At 35.1% G+C, this 20941-nt stretch overlaps 1 protein-coding gene across 2 annotated transcripts in view; it reads left to right on the top strand.

Moving 5' to 3' along the window:
* Glra3 (glycine receptor, alpha 3) overlaps nt 1-20941 on the top strand; it is a 120934-nt gene that overhangs the window by 44267 nt on the left and 55726 nt on the right. For both annotated transcript variants that reach the window (XM_013024965.1, XM_013024967.1), the window contains exons 3-4: nt 2560-2627; nt 19944-20167. In XM_013024965.1, the coding sequence (XP_012880419.1) occupies nt 2560-2627; nt 19944-20167 (292 nt within the window). The remainder of the gene's footprint in view (nt 1-2559; nt 2628-19943; nt 20168-20941) is intronic.

Here is a 20941-nt window from a genome sequence, read left to right as displayed (position 1 = left end):
TGGGAAGGTGGCTCAGTGGTAGAGCACTTACTTGCCTTGCATGCTCGAGGCCCTGGGTTCGATTCCTCAGCACCACATAAGCAAAACGAAAAAAAGCCGGAAGTGGCGCTGTGGCTCAAGTGGTAGAGCGCTAGCCTTAAGCTGAAGAGCTGAGTGACAGTGCCCAGGCCCAGAGTTCAGGCCCCACGACCGGACCCCCCACCAAAAAAAAAAGAAAATTTCAGTTAAGTTTTGGCCCTGCCTGATGTTGGCTATAAATGTTTCCTAGTGTGGGATTCTTTAGGCCAGAAGTTTCCAAATACTCTTACATATTCTACTCACCTAGGGAACTTTTCAAAACCTTGATGCTGGACTGGAGGTATAAGGCACAATGGAATATTTGTCTGGTGTACACAAGGCCCAACACCACAAAACAAGCAAATAATTATAAAAGAGCAGATGCCCTGGTTGTATTCCATACAACTAAACTTGAATGTGACAGTCAGGCATTTCTAGATGATGCATCCTGAGCTGCTTTCAATATACAACAGAGGACTGACTCAGAATCATGAATCTTCCTGTTTATTTTACTATATATATATATATATATATATATATATGTATTTCCTTTTTTGTATCCTTTACCTTTTGGTAAAACAAATTACCATCTAGAGAATATGTAATGAAAAACAAAGACTGGGAATAGTAGAGTGCTTGAGTAGTATATGTAATGTCCTGGTGTCAATCCCCAGAACCAAACTAAAGATGAAAATTTTGTACTAGTAATAATCACATAGATGTAAATCAAAACATCAAATAATATCTTAAATCATGCTAACTAATGAAATAATTTTAAAAATTGAACATTCCATTTATCATTAAAAAGAAAAAATAGGCTATTTATGAAGATCAGGAATAAGAATGGCTTTGAACTTTTTGATGGCTATAATAGAAAATTGACAATAACAGAAGATGTAGAAACAATCCGAAGATTAAACAACTTCCAACCTAAAAAATTCTACTAAATTGAAGTATGCATTAAGCGTGAAAAAATGAGAAGTACATTTGTGGACAATAAAACTCTCAAAGCTGCACACCCTCATTATTCTTCAGAAAGTTAATGAAAGATACATTCAATTAAAATGAAGAAATAAACCAACAAAGATGTAAGAATGGGGACTGGGAAATAGGATCCCATGAAATAAAGTGATGGTAGTCATTCCATTGTGATAGGAAGGGATGGGTATCAAATTTAGATGACTGCTTTATTCTAGAGAAAATATTCTGGATAGTAACTCCTAAAGAAAATAAAATTAACAGAAGGTCTGATGGGTCTGAATACATTGAAACATAATTTAGACATTTTCAGAAACTTGTGAATAAATCAATGACATGCAAAGAGAAAGTTGTAATGCACACAAAAGAGTGATCAATCTCAGGAAAATGCTCTGCAGAAAAGGAAATGCAATCCTGTTATAATTTTTGGCTTATGTACATTGTTGCAATATATAGGAAGTAAACACTGCCCTAATAATATGGAGGCTTTAACAATATTTTGGTAATGGATGAAGAGAAAATAGATTTACGGGGTAAATGAAAGGGATAATATATGAAGAAAAGACTAATATATGAAGAAAAGACGCTTGTCTTCTTGGTGGACATCTGAACATATTCATAAACAGACACATTTGAAATGAGAAAACACGTCATTTAGAGAAAGTGATAGAAATACCCAAATAACCTCTTCAATTTATTAAAAATGATTTTATCTTTAAAAAAAAAAAGAAGAAAGGTGGAAGGGAAAGCGAGGGCAAGGGGCTACTATACTCTTTTGTAGCCATCCTTACGAAAAGTAAATTTGAGCCAGACACTGTAATCCTAGCTACTCAAGAGGCTGAGAACTGAGGCTCACAGTTGAAAGCCTGCCCCGGTAGGAAAGGCAAAACTGGAAGTGGAGCTGTGGCAGAAAGTAGTGAAGCATTAAACTTAAGCAGAAGAGCTCAGGCACTCAAGCACCGAGTTCAAGCCCCACTATTGGCAAAAAAAAAGTAAATAAAGTTGTTCTTGTAAAAAATATGTTCAGATAAAAAACACAAGCTTATAAATCAGTTTATGTGGATGGCCTTATCTGACCACCTAGAGTTTAAATCAGAGCCATTTTAGCCCATGGTACACAATCTGACACTGTAGTTATTTATATAGATCCCAAATGAATCTCGGAGATGATCCAATGCTTTGACTGTTCTGTGAAGATTAGGGAAAAGCACAGTTCTTAGAAACAGACATGACCCTGCTTCTTCCTGCAACCTTCCATGTCCTCTCTGCACTCTGACATCCCAGAGTGCAAATGATAGAACATTTCCCACTGGCAGAGTTATTATGAAATAAATGATATTAATGGAGCAAGCAGCCCAGAACTTGACAAAAAGAAGTGCTCAGTAATTTATTGATCCCAGAACCTCCTGCTCAGTTGCTGTGCACGGGTTTTAGACATTTAGTTTAAAAAATGAATAAATGAGCCTTGTAACTTCATTTGGAAATATTTGAGATGCGTAGCCCTGATGTTTTCATCTCTCGCAGGTCCTCCAGTTAACGTCACATGCAACATCTTCATAAACAGCTTCGGCTCCATCGCAGAGGCTACCATGGTAAGCACACTGTAACGAGGTTCCGCGTAATTCACTCCGAATCACATTAGTTGGAAATTTCCTGTGTAACAAGGTTCCACGGGATTCACTCTGAATCGCATTAGTAGGAAATTTCCTGTTAATGTTATGCACACTTCCACTGAACCACAATGAGACTGTTCAAAAGATTATATCAACGGGAAAAAATAACTGCAATCAGATGTAGTTAACAATGTTTAGAAAAAGTGTATTAGAAGATACCTGTGTAAGCAGTAGTGGGTTCCTTTCATTCTATAATTAAACAATCGATTATGATGAATCAAATTCAACTGAAATTTTACCATTTCGCTAGTTATTCATTTCTACAGTTCTCTACTAGCCAGATATATGCATAACCATCCATATTGTGATATACACGAATTTTCACCATTATTTTGAGTGTCCCATTGTATAATTTTTTTCAAGTTGACTATCATAGTTGTCTGAACACAAAATCTTATACAAATCCACATACAAATTTGCAAATACTATAAAGCATGCCCTTATTAAATATTGCTGTATAATAAGATCACTGAAAATCAATACATTAAAAGCAAAATTATCATAGAAGTTATCATCACAGTTCAAATTTTATACTCTTGTTTTGTTCTGTCGCTTCTACTGCAGAACTTAGCTAAATAAAAGGAAGAAATACATAGTTGAAGTAGTGAATATCTGTGAAATTGTCCTACAGTTAATTTTTTTTTTGGTTGATTGTGGAGCTTGAACTCTGGGCCTGGACACTGTCTCTGAATTCTTCAGCTCAAGGCGAGTGCTCTACCACTTGAGCCACAGCTCCACTTCCCTACAGCTAACTTTTTTGGATAACTATGCATCATAGTTCTTAAATTACCTAGAATTACACTATATTCCCAAATTTAGCACAAGTAATTTGCATTAATTTCCCAAGTGGGTTTTTACTGAAATAGGATATAAAATACTTAAAGAGTTCATAGTTTCCTAAACAATTATGATATAATTATAAGCATTTTTGCATATTTTAGAATCACTTGATAATGAATTTCCTAAGGAAAATTAACTTAATATGCAAATAACTATAGCTATGTGTTTGGGGAGGTGTAGACTTGTGTATGTAGGAAAGAATATGAATATCAACAAGGAAAGATAGACTTCCTGTTATCATTTACTTCAAAATGCCATTTCCCTTGTGCATGCAACATTTATTCATGTAGCAAGAGCTCTGTGATTCTATTCAGCTCCAAATAATTATAATAGAAGTATTCATGGGGAAGATCTGAACTCATATTCTGTGTACATTGTAGAGAATTTCCTTAAATACAGTAGGACTCAATGGAAACATGTATACGAGAATACACATAGAAAATGACTATGATTTATATAATTACAGTGCCATTCTGGTGAAATTTAGTGGTGGTGTGTGTGTGTGTGTGTGTGTGTGTGTGTGTGTGTGTGTACTAGACTTGTGGCTTGAAATAAGGGCTTTGACACTGTACCTGAGGTTGTTTTTGTTTGTTTGTTTGTTTTTTTGTTCAAGGCTAGGGCGCTATCACTTGAATCACAGCTTCAATTCTGGCTTTTTGGTGGTTAATTAGAGATAACAGTTGCATGTACTTTTTTGCCTGTTCTAGCTTTCAACGACAATCCTCATATCTCAGCCTCCTGAGTAGCTTGATAGGTGGGCATCACTGATATCCAGGAGGATTTCATTTTTTAAACTTAAACCAACCCTGTTTAGCCCTTGGCATATTCAGGATACTGGCTGAATAGCTGGTTCTGCTTTATATACCACATTTGTACATACTCAGCCCAAATTATACAAAGACAGAATCACTGCTAGCTTTTTTCTACTTAGATTCCCAAATTGTATTTCCATATCTGACCAGCTTTCCATTTTAATCATTTGTGCTCATTCTATCTAATCTTAAAATCCTGGAACATCATTTCTCTAAATTTCTATTTTGCAAAATAGTGCTCACCAAATAATTTCAGCAGCAAGATTTGGAGTGGTTGGTGGGCTGTACCCATCTTTGTAGACTAGGGAAAAATAACAAAACAGGGGGCTCCTGAGACTCAGGTTCTTAAAGGTTTCTTCGCATTATAAGGAAATTCATTAGTCTCCCAACCAAAAATCACACACTACAATAAACCTGCACCAGATGAATTTAATAGTAGAAGACTTCCTTTACAGGATATATTCTACAAAATATTTTCCAAGTATGCAAGCATATTACCAAGACCCTACTATATTTCAGCTTTCCCAATCTTTCCTACATGTCTTATCTTCAAGTACTCCCCCTCTGAAATTCTATTAGCATCTATCATTCTTCTTAATCATGAACAGCTTTCATGGTTTTTATTCATTTTTATCATTTTTAATTATTTTTGTATTAATGTTTGTTAATAAAATACCCAAGAGATTAGCAACACAGTTAACTATGTCCATCCTGGTATTTTTCTATATATCTTTTTATACTCCTAAATGTGGGATAATGTTAGTTTATTTTTGTTGTTGCAATGGGTAAATCCATGTAGATATGATTTTCAATTATTGAATAATTAGATTATGCAAGAAAGTCTAAATCAATAAAAAATTGATAACACCTGCACACCCAAGCTACTGAAATCTTTAACCTTTTAATACATTTTAAAGTATTTTATCAAAATCTTAGGCATGCAAACATGAATAGATCATTTATGCAGCACTGATGTACCTACCGCCAGCTTATAACTTTGTATATGACAAGTAAATTGTAAACTGTTTGCTCCAGTACCAATGTATGGCTTTCCTACATCAAAAAAACCACTTCAGATAATGCTATGAGCTTTATTCCATATTCATGAAAGCATAAACTTTATTTATGTATAGTTTTGGTTTGCTTTAAGTTTATGTATTTTGTGATAGTCCATGTTTATATGTACATAATTTTATTAATTTTCATTGAAATGGTAATTTATTAATATATTTATCCATTCTATTTTTGTTGAACACTCATTTTTAATGTTTTCATTACTATAGAACAATCGAACTGAAAATAATTACATATTATTTTCTGATCTTTACATAAAACAGGGAGCAAGACTCTGCCTACAAGTAGAATGACTTGGTTAATAATACATTAATTATTTTGTTGTTTAAATTCTTCCACTTTTGGCCAGTGAGCATTTGTTCAGTTCACAGCAACATCTCTTTGGTATATTCCCACCAGTTCATTTATTGAGCATTTCTTTGTGCTCTAGTTACCTCTAAGATATTCTAGACCCATCTTGGATAGTTCAATTCACTGCTGCAGAGATGTCATTGCTTCTAAGCCTTCTTGCATTGAGTTTGAAAATGTGTGTTTGTGTTTGTGTGTGCATGTTTTAAATTCTATTTTCTAATTGTTTCTTATTGACATAAGGATGGACATTTGTGCATAAAGTTCACATAAGTTCTTATGGTAATATTTTCTTAAAAAAGCATTTGTTCATTAAAGCTGTGTTGCTAGATAGTTGCATAGTTCTTTACAGAAAAATTCATGTTTATATTTATATAATAGTGATATTATATTATATTATAGTGATCCAAGAATTATTTTAAAAATCAAAATGTAAAGATACAGTTATTACAGGAATTGAGTATGTTTTGAAAGAACTTTTGTTCATGACAGTTGGAGGAAATGTGCATAAAGAAAGTCCTTTTTTTCTATCCTTTTTCCCAGAGTGAGTCCTTAGATCTTGGTATCCACTTAAACTTCTGTAATGGTAATTTTTATGATTGCCACAATAATATTCAGTGTCTATCTCATATTTATGATTCATTAATTTACTCTTCGTCTTTTGGGAATAACCTCAATGTATCCTGCAAGCCTTTTAATATTAACAGAATATCTGTTAATACCTTTCCCTCTCTGCCTTATTTCCCTTAGAGTAGTAAAACCAAATGAAATATAGCCATAGCTTTGGTATGGAAGATTTTTCAATCTCACACATGAGTAGCCATTGACTGACAGTGTGAATGTGCTCTGAACAATCATTTAGAAGCACTAGTCTGAAATGGTTTATTTGTGAGATTGTTGCTGAACCAAAGAGGGTATGGATGATGCTCACCTTAGTGACCCCATCAGGAATATGAACAAAGCTCTGCTTACAGTATTTATTCACCAGCTCATGCTTATAAACACTATGTTTCAAAAGGAAACTGTTGGAAGATCCCCTTCCCAAAGGTAAAATTTCCTGCAGAGAATATAACAAAGAACACTAGTGTTGCTTTGCTGTTAAACAAACAGTGGTGAAAAACAGATTTGCAATTCAGATGCTAATTACCAAAGAAAGAAAAATAGATATAGAGACTAGGCTTTCTCAAATATATACCTCTGTAGCTCTGCTCTTTTACTGGACAATCTATATTTGTGGAGTTTCTTTGGGATAACTATGTTTAAAAGTAATTCATTGTATATAGACATTTGAAATATTTGTGTTGAGGGAAAAATGAAGATGTTAGAGTTAAATATGATAATAAACATAAATAAATGAACCTTCAAGTTCATTTATAATGGAAAGTAAGTATTACCTGTACATGGATATCTTTAAAAGAATACTGTAAATAGAATTCTTTGCTACAAGACCAGTTAAACACTTATATTGACTACTTAATACGATATAGAAATGACAGGTGCTTGTTATGACAGGTCATAGCAACTTCATCTTCAAGGTATTTATAATCAGCTTTTTTTCCTCTCAGATAATCTGATTTCTTGAAAGATTACACTTCACAATGTCATTTCAACCTCAAAAGATAAAATAAGAAGCAAGATTGTAAATTGGATTCTCTAAAATGATTGACAGTAGTCATAATTTGTTACTTTTTTATGGACTTAGCATGTCAATTATTATTAAGTAATGTGGCAAGCGATTTAAGTTGCAAATAGCTCTTCACCTGCCATGCTGATCTGACAGAAACATGATAAAATTAACACTGAAGTTTTCGAGACCATTTTGGTGGCACTTCTCAGTTGCTATATGGGGCTCCCAGTTTATCTGCAAAACAATCCCACTGCCTTTGAATCAGACAGGCTCCAATAAGTCAATCTGACAAGGACCTCAGGCTGCATCACATGGACTCTGTCAAATATAGCAGATGCAGGCCAAAGAGTTAAATTAAGCAGTCTTTGTTCCTTAGGACACCAATAGAAAATGGAAAATTATTTCTGGACAATAAATCAGCCACTATCTCTCTGTGTCTCTGTGTCTCTGTCTCTGTGTCTGTGTGTCTCTCTCTCTTACACATAGACACACAAATATACACAACTGAATTGAATACTTGGAAGTTTGATTTTAAAACAAAAGGATAATCATTGTTCTCTCCATCTCATCATTACGGATGCATGTTAACATAAACTTTTCCATAGAGAACATGAAGAAACAGATGTATTAGCAATTACTATAGCCCATGACTATAATCAGTACCATATTTAAGAAACTTCTCCTTTAGTAGTTTCTTGGCATTTTGCAATACTTTAGAGATAAGCTAAAGCATAAGACACATAAACCTGCCCAAATTATAGTATTAAGGGTTTTATGAGTATAACATAACAAATAGATAAGTTGCCATAAGTTATATTCCCTAACAATGTCTGGACCCTCTTCATCTGTGATACCCAGTCACTGTATTCTCTAGCGGTTAATGAACTGTTTTCCTCCTAATGTAGGAAAGAGAGTTGGAAGGGCTTGCTTTTCCACTAAGTCCTCCAGTCTCTGGGACTTTTCTGTTCCTAGACTTTTGAATAGTAAGGCATTTCTCTGTACTTACTTACCCCTTACTTAATTCATTGATCACTCTGTCTGTTTCTCTGTCTGTTCTTCTCTCTATCTCGCTCTCTCTGTCTGTATCTCTGTCTGTCTCTCTTTCTCTCTCTGTCTCTGTGTGTCTCTGTGTCTGTCTCTCTGTGTCTCTGTCTCTGTTTCTCTCTGTCTGTCTGTCTCTCTCTCTCTCTCCTGCTTTCTCCCTCTGCTCAGATAGTTAAAAAGACAGGCAAATGACATCTTTGAAATCTTAACTCCTTTCTTTAATGGAAGTTGTGTTGTTTGCTTTATGTTATTCTTTTGCTGTTTCTTCATCCCATAGTAATTTTTTCAATTGATTTCAATACAATTGATCTTGATCAAAGTCACTCTTTCATCATTCCCCATTCTTCCCAATGCTACTCTTTTCTTCCATTTCTTTTTAATTTTGTGGGATATTGAATTTTACGACTGTACTCTCACCAATTCCTCTTCATTTCTGTACCCTCTAACCTTGATTCCACCGCCTTTCAAGTACCCATTGCATGGTGTTTGTTTGGATGGACTGTGAGCCTTTCTGAGGAATTACATCGCTTGTGTTCTGTCCCGAATCTACCATGTTTTCAGTTAATGTCCTTATGCAGTTACTGCTTATACACTACAGGTCATCTTGCAGCTTTTGCTCACTGAGTCTTTCAATGATCATTCCTGGAGCTACAACATCACATATACTTTATATTCACATCCCAAGAAGCAGCTACTAAAAAGGCTAAAAATACTAATTCTAAGTCTCTTTTACTCCTTACCGTATTGTAACTAGCTCTGAAGATAATTGCTATTCCTCATCTGTGCTCTTTAAGATTAAGATGATGAATCAAAAGTTGACAGCACACATGAAAAGAAATGAATTTGTGCTTGCATCTCTCTTTGGCTTTGGCATTCCCTAAGGCGGTGTTTTTCAAGCCCTTTTTTCATCATGCCACCCCAAGGAGCCTTTTTGTTCATCTTCTTCCTTAATTACCCTCCCCATGAAATTTTAACACTTCAGCCATACTGTATAATCATTTATATATCCTCAGTATTTCTGAATTATACATAAAAGAACAAGATTTTTTTTACCCATCAAGAATCTTTTCTTTCTTTGCTCCCTTGGGAATGATGTCCGTCTTGAGCTTGCATGCTCTGAAGTTCATATGTTTAGGACACTTGTGTACATGTTTGGCCAATGCTAAAATATCTATGTTTGTACTAGGAAATAAATGTAATAGTAATGCTGTTACATGGTGGGACAGAAGCACTGACTGAACAATAGGAGAAAGTATATGCTCCCATATACTCTACCTATTTGAAACGTTATCGATAAATATGGTCTAGAGATCAAATATATTCTTCCTTTTATTGTCTTTCAATGTGATTTCTTTTCAAACTTCACACATGTGCCTGAAATCGTGCCCATCTATTAGTTCAGATTTATTTTTCATTTTAACATGAGAGACAGATTTCTTTCCTTCCTGCTTTGATGATGATATTTATGTCTACATTTCACTTTTATAAACATTACCAAAGTCTTATCTTTCACTGTTTGATAAAGTTGTTGTTAATGTAATTTGAATGTAGTTCATACCCAACAGCAACAAATCTGTAAAATAGACATCTTGCATATGGCATTAATATTTTGGCTTAGCCAGAAGAAGTTTCTCTAAATGCATAATTTATTATAAGAAGGAGAAAGAGAGAAAGAATGGGGAGACATTGAAGGACAGAGAGATAAGAAAGGGGAAAAAGGGATGGGGTGGGGGAAAAATAATAGAGGAGCTTCTCTTTTCTCTGGATAAATTCATATAAAGGTAAATTTTCCATCCTTGATGAGTCCCTGGAAGGCAAGTTCTTTGCACAATACGTCTAAGACCTTTTTTTTGTTCTTAGCTTTAGTTAGTTGTACAAGGGAGATGTGTACTCCTCCTCAACAATCCCATCCTTCTTCAATCCACCCCTTCGCTTACACTTTTTAAATACATTGCATATACAATGAAATCTTAACTGTATGATACTTCTAAGTTTCATTTGAAAGCTTTTCTCATAATTGGAATATCAACCCACCAGTAGTAAAATCTTTCTTAGAGATGGTAAAGTCTTTCTTTTTGTTTTCTCCAGTGTAATTCTGATTATTCATAAGATTTTCCTAGCTGGGCGTTCAAGCCTGTAATCTTAACTACTCAGGAGGCTGAGATCTGAGGATTATGTCTCAAAGCAAGCCCAGGCAGAAAAGTCCGTGAGACTCTTATGTCCAATAATCCAATAGAAAACTGGAAGTGGCACTGTGGCTCAAGTGGTAGAGGGCTCTCTCCTTGAGCTGAAGAGCTGAGGAAGAGTGCCCAGGCCCAGAGTTCAAACCCCATGACGGACTAAAAACCAAAAATCCTTAATGAGCTGCTCTTGTATTCCAAACCTCCAGACTCTGCTATTAACCACCTTCTGTCAGAGATCACCATGATTTACTTGGTCTGGATACCATTAAAACTTGAGTCATTTACAGTAATCATGTTTATTTTGCCCTGGAATTAATTAGTGCTAAATTTCATTGCTCACTTTGGTCACTATCATCACCATAAAAATTTGTGAAGAGCTTCCTTTGGTGGCATTTTTTTAAAAAGATGACATATCATCTACCCATAAGAAACAAAATAATGAAAAATGCTAAATGGTACTTTTACCAGGCAATAATATAAGATTCTAAATTTCTGTGTAGGATGTGTGTGTGTGTGTGTGTGTGTGAGAGAGAGAGAGAGAGAGAGAGAAAGAGAGAGAGAGAGTTTTCCCACTGCTGAAAGACCACCTTTTAGCTCTTGACTCCCTCATACTTATGACATTGTTATTTGCTATGAACTTCAATATTCAGTTTGCCAAAAATCATGTAATTAATTTCAGACAAACAGATAAAAATTTAATATAGTCACTATTTCTATGCACTATCAATTTCCTGTTGTTTACTGGATTCAAACATTCGTGGCTTTCAAACACAAACAGGCCAAATGAACCTCTCCAAATTTCCCCGCAATTTTCCCCTCCAAACTAACTATGGCGGCCAATACTGCTTCCATATACACTTAGTGATTATAACAGAAAGCCTGTCAGCCACCCCACAGACAGGTATTGTCCCTAAGAATCATGGAAAACTAGAGAGCAATGATGGCACCACAGATTCAGGGTTTCAGCAAAGTTCCTCCTCATTCCTGAGCCAGGAAGATTGGAAATCAGGAAGGTTGCTACTGCAGCAGTTGATTCCAGAAACATACTGCATGTTTCAATCTCGTCACCAAGAAACCACTGAGCTAAAAATAAAATAATAACTAAACAACTTACATTTATTCTTTCAACCAGCATGAAACCCATGACTGAAAGTGGATATTTACCATTTACATGTTTAAAGAAGAAGCACAAACCCAAAATGAGCACAGTTGCTCTACCACTATCCCACATAAGTATACCTGATCTGTGAAACAAAAAAAGGACATTTAGGCTCTTAACTTTAATATTTGCTTCTCTCATCTCTTCAGTATAGGTAGATAGGACAAATCAAGTAGGGGTTGAATGCCTGTGTTTCCCATGGACCACAAAACCGGTTTCTCTCTTCATAGAAAAATAAATAAAACCTGTACTCAAGTACCCCTTTAGCTTCTTGTAATCAAATCTAAAACCTGACCTACATACACAGCAACATTCTTGTTAACAACCTCAGATACATTGTCCTCCTTTTACATAAGATTAGTTCCCAATTTTTTCTAGATTAAATCTTAAAGCCCTATTGAATCAAGGTTCACACTCAATATATTCCTCTCCTTTCTTTGTGTGTCCACCACTTTCAACATTTCAATTTGCTAACTGATCTGTTAAAATTGAAACAGTCCCTGGGAAACGTGTCCATGGAACTGTATCTGGCTGTTTTCGTATTTCTCTCCTTCCTTTCATAGCACCAGTACTTCAAATGGCTGCACATGATCTGATTCTCCAATTCCTTGCTGTTGTGCTTTGGATATAAAAGGATCCCAAAATCATATATTGAAGGCTTAGGCCCCAACCAGTGTGCTGGTGCTGATGCTGAGGATTGATGCATCAACCTCAATGGTGGGTTAATGCACTGATCAGTTCATATATGAATGAACTATTAGAAAGATGGGGACAGGTTGGATGAAATGGGTTATAGGAGGCATGCTTTTATCATGTCCCAGTCTCAGGCCCCTCTGTCCACTCTTCCTCTCTTTCTCTGTCTCTGTCTCTGACTGTCTGTCTGTCTGTCTCTCTCTCTCTCTCTTTATGTTTCCTGGCTGCCATGAGATTAGCAGTCTCTGTTTACCATACCTGTCTACCATGATGTTTCTGCTTTCGTACAGGCCCATTAACAATAGATCCAGCTAACTGTGGATCCAAACTGCTGAAACCAGGAGCCCAACAATCTTTTTGGCCAATCACTTCATTAAGTTGTTCTTCCTAAGGATTTGATAACCACAATACTCTGTCTAAGCTTCACCTCTGTCAACCTCTTTATGGTATTTATCATTGTTGATCATGTTCTTCTGGAAACCTCTTTTGTTTTAGCCTCTTTGATCCAGTAGCCTTCAGTTTATAACTCTCTGACCACTTTTCCCTCAATTTATTTGTAGTCTTTCTAGTTCCTCAATGCTGGCCCTTCTCTGAGTTCAAAGGCACTTTTTTAGATAAATGCATCCTCTGTGTATAAGCCTACCATCTCTCTTGGTTTTCTGGTGGTAAACTTTAAGTCAATAGCTATAGATCTAGTGTCTCCAGGTGAAATGCTGATAAGAACAAACCTAAATTACTATGGAATATAGTGTTTTAAACAGTATATGTGTATGCTGAAATGTGAATAAAAAGTGAATTACAGTGACACCATCCTTTATTCAGTAAGTATGCTTCTCAATAAAATGAACTGGTAATCTCCCTCAAATTACACAGATTCCTAAAGATCACCATATTCAATCTCCTTCTTCAAATTTATAGTCTTTCTGAATCATCCAGGAACCTTAAGGATTGTTCACTCTTCTCCTCTATCAATAACTAATGAGTCACAACGTTGCAATAATTCTATCTCCCTAATGTTTCTCAGTCTCTTTGTCACTGCTTTGTACATCACCTTTCTATCATAATGGTAACAGCTGCAGGATCGAACTCAGCTCCTCCTTGGTTGCCACTCTCCCCTTTACCCCAGAGCTACGGGGATCTGTCAAACATTCACCTAAGACTCTGTACTTGTTCTGCTCTCTCATTTCCTCTCAGATATTTCATCCTGGAGAAAAATGTATATTCCTGCGATTTATAATATCCTACATAATCTGTTTTACCTTCTGTCCCCATCCTATCTCCTGCCCATTCTACATTTCTGTTATGCCTTCTGATTTTTTATGCATGCCATTCCTTGGGACAAAGACTGGGTTTTTGAGAACCAGGGTGTTTCAAGAAAATGAATGACGGAGTCTGCAATTCATTTCAAGTCATTTATGTCTTTCTGCGAAAGGTGACAAATGCCAAAAGCAAAGCTTGAAGAGTTGTCATTTATTTACTATAATCGTGAGACATCACAAATTTATAAATTATGTGTATTGCAAGTCTGAATTTACATCTTTCAGATTTGCATCTTTCAAAGCAAAGAATCAAAAGCAAACATCAGAAACAAAGAAGATTTGCTTTTCAAATTTCTCCATGAGTTTAGAACAGTCTTATTCTGTATTATCCCAGTTGGCTTTTTTTATTCAGAATGCAATATTATTTGCAATCTTCTTTCCTTTCTGATATTTCTTATTACTGACTAGCGTTAAACTGTTTGCCCTTGACACCTTTTAGTGCCATAGTTATTAAGGAATACCGTCTGACACTTATTCAGAACAATTCAATACTTGAAGCTAGCTGTAGTACTCTTACTCCTCCAATCATATGTCTCAAAATAGCTTATTAACAAGAACACATTCTCCTAACACCAAATGAATTAGGTTAGTCCCCAGCCAATATGCATGCAAATATTGAACTGATTCAATTTTAACCTGTCAAATTTCTAACAAAGAACATGTGTTTAAAAATATCTTAAGTATTATTTATTCTGAATTCTTCTAAAAGTTGTTGAAATAGGTGGTACTTTGTCATACTTATGCTTTTCCCCTCTTTGGGAAAGAAGGTTGTTCTAAAATTGCTACTTTAATAATAATCATGGTAAATAATTTCTAATTGAAGCTAACCATCTGGCATAGTTAAGAGAAGTAAAATTTTACTTTATTGAAAGCCGAATAAAATTCAGAGCTGAGCAAATATATTACTTTATACAGTTTCTAATATGTTCTTAGAATCCATAAGGACACTTATTTACTAAAATAATATACTAGACTTTTCAACAAGTAATATTAGAACAATTGGTTATTTTATATATACAACCTAGACATTTTAAACTTTTTAGAATTGTCTGCAAGTTATGACACACACCTATAATTCCAGCAGTAGGGAGGAACAGGAGGTTTAGAAATTTGAGGCCAATGTGGACTACATAACAAGACCCTATATTTAAAACAGAAAAAAAATCCTAGAAGAAACCAAAAAAATGGAGAAAATATTTGTGAAGTAAAGCAAAGAGTGTTTAGATATAACACCAAAATCATAAACTAAATAATAGGTGAAAGGTAAAGTGAACCTTATTATAACTAAAAATTTTGAGAAATGCATCAGTGAAGAAAGACTTTAGTAAAACGAAAAGACAAATTTTTGCAAAAATTATTTTCTGATATCCTAATCTGACAGGGTAATATCAAGGTATATGTATCCAAAAATATATATTAGGAATTTTACATGATGGGTTAAAGAATGCATTTAAATGAACAAATGGTTTTAACCCTTCATTTAAAGATATATAAAAATGTCACTAAGTACAAAAGGCTAATGAACATGATCAGGCCTTGCCCAAATGAATTAACATTATGTCACACATATTAGTATAGCTTAAATTTTTAATATGAGATCTCTAACTCTCAAATTGTCAGAGACAGTGAAAATTATAGCCACTCTAATAGCAAGTAGTTTAGCATTTTTATCTAAATGTATATGCATATATATATCTAATATGACTTAGCAACAATACATATTTACTTAAGAGAAATAAAATCTTGTGCTTTATTGAAAAACCTGAACACTAATATATACAATAGGACTATTCATACTCATCAAATATTGTAAAAGCATCCACAGTCCATCAATGGATGAATAAGCATTATGGTATATCCATACTAGGGAATATTACTCAGTAGTTAAGAGGAATAAACTGATAATTATGTCAGATTTATAAGGTTAACTATTATATGATGCAGCTTATATTACATTTTGGCAAAAATGGCAAAAAGATGAAGAATAGATCAGTGGCTTTAAGGTGACAACTGTGAAGATTTGACCCTAAAAGAGTCAACATAGGGATTAAGTCTGGCTTCTCTGACTTCGTTTATGGATAATTCCATTGTATACATTTGTATTCAAGGCTTTGTATAAAACAGTTTATTTCTCTTAATTAAATACCTAGGTTTCCTTCATCGTATTACATATATATGTTTATTTTGATAACATCCTACACTAAAATACTTTTTTTGTCAGTTGTGGGGCTTGAACTCTGGGCTTGGGCACTATCCCTCAGCTCTTCAGCTCAAGCCTAATGCTCTACCGTTTGAGATACAATGCCACTTCCAGTTTTCTAGTGGTTTATTGGAGATAAGAGTCTCATGGACTTTCCTGCTTTGAACCATGATCCTCAGATCTCAGCCTCCTGAATAGCTAGGTTTACAGGCATGAGCCACCGGTTCTCAGAAAAAATACTTTTAAATAGGCTTTCATATCCTCAAATGTCTGCAAATATAGAAATAATAAAATGAATGGTGTTACCTAAGAAGCAAAGTGTCTAGTACTTATCACATTCACCTTTTAATTCTGATTTTATTGTGTTGTAACAAAGAATAAATAAGAATAAATTCTAGACATTTAATTTTTCTCAGAAGCAGCAGTTTATATTTTAAAACTGATCATATAAATAATATTAATATTTTTCTTCAAGTCCAAAGAAAGCATCTAATTTAATGCATGCAAATTAGTATTATTCATATTAATAGAAGTTACTGTTTTGTCTTTTATGTTAAGTGAAGTTTATTATGGCTTATATATTGATTAGTTAGATAGATGGGATAGATACATAAAGATACATATATACACATATGTATTTATACATTGTGATAGTTATGTATATATAACAATGTATATGTTTGAATATATAATATTCAATTCTGTAAATACTTATATTCTTGAAGCTATATCACATTGATAATGAAATTCTTCCACTAAGAAGCTTCAAGTTTTTTATAAATTAGACAATTTTTATGCTCTTAATGGTACTTTACACATTTCATACAACAGTGCAGTAAGCAAAAGGTCTCAGACACAAAAGATGTCATATTGTATGAAATATCCAAAGTGGGCAGAACTATGGAGACTGGAAGCAGATTTACTATGGCTAGCCATTATGGGTGTGGGGAAAGTTAACAGCTTATTGGCACAGGATTTCCCTGTGAGGTGGCAATGTGGTAATTATTACATAATATTATTTATGTATTAAGTATCACTAGTATGCCACAATTTTATATTTATATATAATAATATATAATATATATTTATATTTAATAATATATATAAATAATAATATAATTTTATATTTATATATAATCTATAAAAGTTTTTATAAGACATTCAACAAAGCATACTAGTTATAGGATTCAGATGTCATTATATATCCTTTAAAGTACAAATTATCTTTCGGCTTTGTTCAAAAATACTTTTTCCCAGAAATTGGAAAGACATGTTTTGGAATGATGATTTGAAGAGCATGTGTTAAGCTGCTGGAGATCATGATGTCTGAAGATCAAACTATACTTCAGTTTCCCAAACCCTCCATCTTTTTATGATGCCAGACATCATAAAAAGGAAAGGGGAATATGGCTGCTTAACAGAAGTCTCAAAACAAAAAATAAGCAGATTATTGTTGCCATATTGTTAGTATGCATATTGCAAATTAATAAATCTTACAGTGTGCCCATTTTAACATGTGAATTGTGTGAATAACTTCTAGCTACTATAAAATCAGACAAGTGTGTTTGTTTTACATCGTGTTGAATGGAGTTGTATTGCAAAGTTCAGATCATACAGGAAAGTAGTAGTGCCAGATTATGTTGTCTAAACCAGAACATGTAAACATGGTCTGCCTATTTGTTAGACTGTGAGATGAAGAGGAGTTTAAGAACTGATGAAAGTGGACAAAAACAGGATACAGGAAGTTGAGCCATCTCTTCCCATCCCCCACCATCTACAGCACCACCATCTACAGCTCTTTTGGTGTTACATGATATAAAAGAGAATGTCTTGCACCTGATTAGCTAGGCCAATTGTAAGAAGACCAGTCATTAGGCACACAATTTGCAGACACAGAGGAGTTGAGAGGAGAAGGGTCTGAATGAGGTCTTGTTAATCACTGCTATGCTGTACATTATGAAAGAAACCAATTTGCTAGAAAAAAATATTACAATGAGCTTCTAGAATATCTACATATAAAGCCAGGTATCCCCAAATGGAATAAACATTATTACTTGAAATAAATCTCTAAATCCTATAAGAGTATTTATGTATCTTCTCCCTAAAAATTATCTTATTGATGTACAAGACTATCTCTCCAGAAATTATTTTATTGGAGGGTTCTTTGTTTCAGCTTTAACACTCTCTGTTTAAATTTTCTTGATTTTAGTTTTTGGATGGAGTAGTCCTGGAGTTTGAATCCAGGCTCTCATATTCGCCAAGTCTCGTACCATTTGAGCCATGTTTGCCAGCACTACTTTGCTTTTTTATTTTGTTTCGCCTAATATTCCTCCTACCTATGCTTCTTGCATACCTGCGATGACAAGCATGCACCATAGTGCCAAGCTTCTTTGGTAACTTGAATACTCATTGATTTTTTTTTTCCCCAAGCTGGCCTTGAAGCTTAATCTTGCCAATCTCCACATCTGAGATACAGGCCACTGCTCCTGACTCCTATCTTTAATTTTTAGTTTCCAATTCACATAAAATTTGCCAAATGAGATGGAAAGAGTAGTGTTTCATTGCAAAAATATATACTTTACATTCCAGCCACTACTTCTTTCTGTGTGGGATGGAGGGAGATGCTAGGCAAGGACTTCACCACTTGGTGTAACTCCAGCCCTTGGCCTTTTGAAACTGAGTCTCATGATTCAGATCATGAACTCAATTCATAGCCCAAGTTGACCTCAAACTCACCATACCTCAACATCCTCCTATCTTAGTGTTCATAGGCATGTACCACCATGTCTGGCTTCCAAGCAATACCACCCCCTCTCTTTATGCTCCTTTAAAAATTGTAGTAATTTACAAACTAACTCTAGACTTTTCAAAGATAATAAACACATGTGTAATGAAGAAGACAGGAGAAAATTTGAAGTAACCTTTCTAAGTCTCCAAGGAGCTCTTTGAGAATGGCTTTCTTCTCTATTGGTTTAGTGACTGAGACTTTCGCACTGGGCCATTATTTCAACATCAGTTGTCTCGGACCACCACCATCCCTGTGGTAGGTTCCTACAGCAGATGTACCATCTGCTGTACCAGGCAACACGGGGAATATTATGGTGTTGAGAGAAATTACTACTATGTGTGCTTTCTGATGCATGGAACCCATACAGATACAATGTTTTAGAATAAGAAAATTCCATAAAACTCAACCATTAAGACGCTTCCTAGGGTGTCTGAACATCCTTCTCTTTTCTTAGGCAATATATTTTCTGGTCATTTAAAATAAGCCAGGATCTCTGACTAATACTTCTTCAAACAGGAAGAATTTGGGAGTCTTTTCACAGTTGGTTATACATTGTGATCATTGTCCTGAAGGTTCTCTCCTCTCCAATTACTTGCAAAGGAAAATCTATTGTTAATGACTATTTCACACTTAATAATGACACGGATGCTTTCCAGCAATCAGGACCAAAAGCCCACGCTGCCATGCCCAGATCTTTGTTGAGAATGAGTTTCCCAAAACTTTTTCTGCCATGTCTGGCCTTGAGCAAAGATCGCAACAATTGTGCTTTCCCAAACAGCAAGGTATGAACCAGGTATAAACCAGGCACTCAGCTAAACGACTTTATTTTTTAAGTAGTTTTAGATTCACAGTAGAAATGAAACACTGCTACTGAGATTTCCATACACCCCTACTTTCCACACCGGTGCAGCCTGGTCCTATCTGCATGTTCCCTCAGAGTTGTACATGTGTTCCAATCACTGATGAGATAATCAACTGGCAATTCATTGGTACTGTGGAGTTTTCTAAATTTCCTAAAGCAGAATCTCTCTCTCTCTCTCTTCTTATTCCTCCTTCTCTTCTTCCTCCTCTTCCTCCTCCCCCTTCCACCTCTGTCCCTCGCCTTCCTCCCCCTTCCTCCCTTCCCTTCCTTCGTCTCTCCTCCTCAGGATTACAGAGTGAATATTTTTCTTCGTCAGAAATGGAATGACCCTCGACTGGCATACAGCGAATACCCTGATGACTCTTTAGATCTTGACCCATCCATGTTGGACTCCATTTGGAAACCTGACTTGTTCTTTGCCAACGAAAAGGGTGCCAACTTTCATGAAGTCACTACGGACAACAAACTGCTAAGAATTTTCAAAAATGGAAATGTGCTTTATTCCATAAGGTGAGACATAGATCAAAATCCCTGATTTTGGTGAAGAAAGAATCATAAGAGATAGTTGTTCTTCTAGTTCTGTTTTTACTTTCTGGTGAGAGTTTGATATTATCAAGTAACTTATTGTTCCATATTTTGTGTTTCTTAACATACTATTTTCTCCATCTGTTGGCTCAATACCAGGCCTAAATCTTACTTCTAGAAAACACATTAATAACTTTTGGAAACCCTCCTTTTAAACAAGTGGCCCAGGTGATTCTTAACATACCAGGTTAGTAAGAGTAATAACACAAATTAAAAGGCAAAGTGGGTCATTCACCTGATTAAAATTTTTCATATATACATCTTTTAAATATTGATAGGTGAAAAAATGGTTTGTTTCTCTGAAATCTATATTTTATACTCTCCTTTTTAGATATCATTGAGCATCTGGGAAATTTTCATCCCTTCTTATATATACAAAGTGGGGGGTTGCTGATTAATATTAATGAAAATAAGCAAGCAAAAAAATCACTGTAGCTTCCAAACAATAGGAAGCAATCATAGTACTTATTACAACCTCAAAAAAGATCTCATCTATGGGAGTTATTTACTGTACATTTCTTTTTTGGGGGGAGTCCAGTCGTGGGGCCTGAACTCTGGGCCTGGGCGCTGCCCCTCAGCTCTTCAGCTCAAGGCTAGTGCTCTACCACTTGAGCCACAGTGCTACTTCCAGCTTTTTTTTTCTTTTTGCTTATGTGGTGCTGAGGAATCGAACCCAGGGCCTCAGGCATGCAAGGCAAG

The sequence above is a fragment of the Dipodomys ordii genome, unplaced genomic scaffold, assembly GCF_000151885.1.
Source record: "Dipodomys ordii isolate 6190 unplaced genomic scaffold, Dord_2.0 Scaffold4, whole genome shotgun sequence".
In the NCBI taxonomy this organism is placed as follows: domain Eukaryota; kingdom Metazoa; phylum Chordata; class Mammalia; order Rodentia; family Heteromyidae; genus Dipodomys; species Dipodomys ordii.
This window is presented reverse-complemented; position numbering and strand designations above follow the sequence as displayed.